Source organism: Mandrillus leucophaeus, unplaced genomic scaffold (assembly GCF_000951045.1).
Source record: "Mandrillus leucophaeus isolate KB7577 unplaced genomic scaffold, Mleu.le_1.0 Scaffold4, whole genome shotgun sequence".
Taxonomy (NCBI): domain Eukaryota; kingdom Metazoa; phylum Chordata; class Mammalia; order Primates; family Cercopithecidae; genus Mandrillus; species Mandrillus leucophaeus.
In genome coordinates this window covers 12,263,540-12,268,432 of record NW_012104253.1, presented here as the reverse complement: position 1 = coordinate 12,268,432, position 4,893 = coordinate 12,263,540, and the positions used below count along the sequence as shown (strand labels likewise).

The following is a 4,893-nucleotide window of genomic DNA, read 5'->3' as shown; positions in this document are numbered from 1 at the left end:
GCCGAGGTGCTCGAATACACCATTAAGGAAGAAAAGTCGAGTAAGTGCCCGTCTTCTCTGTTTTCACTTTGACCACACGGCAGCAGCAGCAGCAGCAGAGAGGCTGCACCTTCTAGCCACAGACTCTCCCAGACGCACTGATGGTGTTTAAAATTAGAAGGAGGAAAAGCTTTCAGTCACTGAAGTTACTTAGCCAGACTTGTTCTGAACTCAGTTCATCATCCAAAGTCAGTGTGAATTTCTGCTCACCCTCGTCGCAGCTGGTTGGCTTTGCATTCTTGTGGCCACAGTGAAGTTTCCTCTTGTTAGCTCAATGCAGGGACGCTGGAGAAAGGGAGGAAAAGAAGAAATGTCTGCACCCTTGGGTCCTAGTGTCAGCTCAGCACACACTCAATCCATGATTGCAGACAAGTCACTTAATCTTTCTGAGCCTCAGTTTTCTCTTCTGTCAAATGCACGTAATAGTCACAGAGCTTTTGTGAGGGTCAAACCGACAAACACTTTGAAAGACAAAAATCTGGGCCAGACTGGATGGCTCACACCTATAATCCCAACACTTCGGAAGGTAGAGGCTGGAGGATTCCTTGAGCCTGGGATCTGGAGACTAGCCTGGGCAACATAGAAAGACCCCATCTCTACAAAAGATAAAAATAAATAAGCCAGGTGTGATAGAATGCACCTGTGGCCCCAGCTACTTGGGAGGCCGAGGTGGAAGAATGGCTTGAGCCAGGGAGGGTGAGGCTGCAGTGAGCTATAATTGTGCCACTGCATTCCATCCTGGGTAACAGAAGGAGATTTAAAAAAAAAAAAAAAAAAGACAGAAATCCTGTGTGTGTGTAGTGCTGCTAGAAGTAGGCATGGGCCTCAGTGGGAAAATGTTTCGGGCCCCCTCCCTAGGGCGGGTTTGTTCTGATAATATGGTGTCACTGGCTTTGGGGCCCTTGTGGACTGCTGGGCACCCATCTGTGCCAGCTTCCCCTCCTCGCATGGTACAACCACTCAGTGGGTGCTTCTTCCCCTCTGCCCAGATAGACCCAATTTATCAAGACGGAAATTGCAACAGAGAAAGAGTTTGATGTACATAAAGCCAACTAAACAGGAGACGGAGTTTTATTATTACTCAAATCAGCCTCCCTGAAAATTTGGAGGCTAGGGTTTTTTAAAGACAGTTTGGCGGGTAGGAGGGGCATGGAGGGGGAAAGCTGATTGGTTGGGTCAGGGATGGAATCACAGGGAGTTGAATCTGTCTTCCTGCACTGAGTCAGTTCCTGGGCGAGGGCCACAAGACCAAATGAGCCAGTTTACTGGTCTGGGTGGCGGGCACCAGCAGATCCGTAAGAAAGAATGCAGACCTCAAAAGCCAATCTTAGGTTTTATGATAGTAACGTTATCTACAGGAGCAACTGAGGACATTAGTGATCTTGTGGCCTCTGGCTACATGACTCCTGAGCTATAATTTCATTTTTCTTTTTTTCTTTTTTTTTTTTTTGAGACAGAGTTTCGCTCTTGTTGCCTAGGCTGGAGTACAATGGCATGATCTTGGCTCACCACAACCTCCGCCTCCCAGGTTCAAGTGATTCTCCTGCCTCAGCCTCCCTAGTAGCTGGGATTACAGGCATGTGCCACCACACCCGGCTAATGTTTGTATTTTTAGTAGAGACGGAGTTTCTCCACATTGGTCAGGCTGGTCTCGAACTCCCCACCTCAGGTGATCTGCCCACCTTGGCCTCCCGAAGTGCTGGGATTACAGGCGTGAGCCACCGTGTCTGGCCCTGAGCCATAATTTCTAATCTTGTGGCTAATTTGTTAGTTTTTCAAAGGTGGTCTGGTCTCCAGGCGAGGAGGAGGTTTGTTTCAGGGAGAGGCTGTTACTATCTTTGTTTCAAAGTTAATTCTAAACTAAATTCCTCCCAGAGTTAGTTCAGCCTATGCCTAGGAATGAACAAGGGTAGTTTGGAGGTTAATGGCAAGATGGAATTGGTTAGGTCAGATCTCTTTCATTATCATCATTTCCTCGTCATAATTTTTGCAGAAGCAGTTTCAACAGCTATGTGTATACGTGCCAGGCATTCAGATCCAAACAGCCTGTTAGAAGAATCTGTAGAATATTCCAAGCACTGGTTTACATCTCTTGTAAATGGACCCAGGGTGTTGAGGGAAGCCTTTTACCCTTGGCTAGCAGCAGAGTGACAACAGTTAAGAAGACTCATTAAATATTCTCAAGCCTTTGTTTCTCAAGAAACATGTGTGCCTGACACTGGGAAGATGCAAAGATGAAGCAAACAGAGTTCCTGGCCTCAGGGGCCTCCAAATCTGGTTGGAGGGTGGGGACACACTGGCATGGGGGACAGACATCACTTGCTGTGCAGTTGCTGCAAAGGGACCTCTGGCTGGGGGCACAGAGGATACAGGTCACTGTGGGAAGGATTCAGGAGGGTGTCAAAAAGGAAGAAGCCTCAGGCTGGGTCCTGAAGGTGATTATATAGTTCAATTCAAGGTTAATCTTCTAGCCCTAGAAGTGGACTAGGAAGGGAACACAGAAGCAGGTTACCTTTCTTGCTATAAGGAGATCTTTCCGCAGAGACCCAGAGCCCCACAGAATGGATAAAACAAAACTCGCCGGGCGCGGTGGCTTATGCCTGTAATCCCAGCACTTTGGAAGGCAGAGGCGGGCAGATCACGAGGTCAAGAGATTGAGACCATCTTAGCCAACATAGTGAAACACCATCTCTACTAAAAATACAGAAATTAGCTGGGTGTGGTGGCACACGCCTGTAGTTCCAGCTACTTGGGAGGCTGAGGCAGGAGAATTACTTGAACCTGGGAGATGGAGGTTGCAGTGAGCTGAGATCGCACTCCTGCACTCCAGCCTGGCGACAGAGCGAGACTCCATCTCAACAACAACAACAACAAAAACAAAACACAACCCACACATTCATGTGTTCAGCAGAGTTATAGAGTGCCCACTCTGTGCCAGGCACTGTTCACTGCCTCTTGGAGCTCACTTCAGGTGGAGGGAGGGAATGAAGAGTAACCATCCAGGATGACTGGCAGATGGAGAGGTGTGCTATGGGGAACATGTGAGCATGGATAATTAGCTAGCTTCTGCAAGAACCAGCATAATGGCTTAAACCCAGAAGCTGGTTTCCCACTCATAGGCAAGGTTCCTGGCCAGTGGGGAAGGAACAGGGACCCCAATGGAAGAAGAGGCTCTGCCACCTTCAGCGTGCAGCCTCCAGTTTCCTAGGACTGACTCCAAGCCAGTAGGCTGGAAGAGGGAAAGGGCATGGAGAAGGCTTGTGGTCGGGTCTTCCTGCCAAGGCCTAGGAGTGGGTGTGTCACCTGTGCCGCATTCCATTGACTAGAACTTGGTCACATGATCACAGCTAACTGCAAGGGAAACTGGGTCCAACCATGTGCCCAGGAAAAAGAACAGCACCTGGGTTTTGAACTGCTAGAAGCCTGATCCATGGGTAGTAAGGATAGCGAGTGTGGGGTTGGGGCAAATCATTTATATAGCAAACTTGATTGACCCCTCCATCCTGTGAAGTCCAGCGCGGAAGAAAATGTGAGGTTCTCAAAGGAGGAGAGTGTTATGGTTTTCCCAGACCAAGTGTACAGCACCCTCTGATGACAGCAGAAGAGGTAGGGCTCTTCGGGGCATCCACTGCTCTCCAAGAACCTGAGTCCCTTCTCATTTGGCCAGGGCCAGGCCGCCTTAGCGGGTGCCCCTGAGGCCACACAGCCCCTGGGTGTGCTTATGGTCTCCTGGGAGATAGAGAGGACCATCCCCTATCTATTAGTAGATAACAGATACAAGGAGGGTTCTGACCTGTCTCTTACTAAGAGCAGCCAGGCTTTCAGGGACTCGGCTGCCACCTGCGAGTTACCTACAACTTTTAGAAACCCAAGAGCCGGCTGTGCTCTTGAATTTCCACAGGAACATTGGGAAAGTAGCTGAGGTTGGAGGTTGCGATGAGCTGAGCTGATCAGCCTGTGCTTTAGGAGCCTGAGGAGGGAGTGCTCTTCACGGGCAGGGTGGCCAGGAAGGCTTCCTGGAGGAAAGGCACATCAGGCTGGATCAGCAGACTGTCTGAAAGTTCTGCTGACGTCCTTTGTGCCGTACTCTTTCCCGACCTCCCTGCCCAGCCTCCAGGGTCACCACTCCACTGTCTCTCCAACCCAATGACACCCCTGGAAACCAGGACATTGTGTCTGGTTTCATGTCTCATTTCCCATTAGTCACCAATGAAAAACCAAAACTGGATGGCAGTTAAACAGCAGTAAAAACAGGATTTGCTCAGAACCATTGCATTAAGGACGAAGAGACCTCGGTATAGAACTGGGCTCAACTCCAAATAGAGCATGGGCAGGTCGGGGTTATAGCCAGGAAGCAGGGTGGGGGCAGTGGATGGAAAATCACTAAGGGGAAACATTAGAGGTAGGGAGGATTCTGGTGAAACTGACCCAACAGGATTCTTGCTGAAGGCAGGCAGGGTGATCAGACAGCACCCGGGGGGATGGTGGAGGTCGAAGAAACTGATCAGATATCGACAGTGATCAGATATCAAGGGGGAGGGATTTTTCTAAACCAGCGAAGCAGGATTCTTGCTAAAACGGGATTTTAGTAGGCACAGATGAGCCTAGGAGAAGGTTCAGGAGCCTGACTAAAGTTTGGTCAAGCAACTAATTTTTTCAAGCCTAAGGGACAAATCAGGTCACTCAGAGACAGAGACGGCCAGCCTACTTCTGTGGGTTCTTTCTTCCTCCCAGGGCCATGTGGCCAAATCTCACTTTCCATTTTTATTTTATTTTATTATTATTTTTTATTATACTTTAAGTTCTAGGGTACATGTGCACAACGTGCAGGTTTGTTACATATGTATACATGTG

General features: G+C 49.0%; 1 protein-coding gene across 1 annotated transcript in view; it reads left to right on the top strand.

The window, feature by feature from the left end:
- RIN3 (Ras and Rab interactor 3) overlaps positions 1-4,893 on the top strand; it is a 169,284-nt gene that overhangs the window by 32,377 nt on the left and 132,014 nt on the right. The window contains exon 11 of the mRNA XM_011991813.1: positions 7-40. Coding sequence (XP_011847203.1) covers positions 7-40 — 34 coding nt within the window. The remainder of the gene's footprint in view (positions 1-6; positions 41-4,893) is intronic.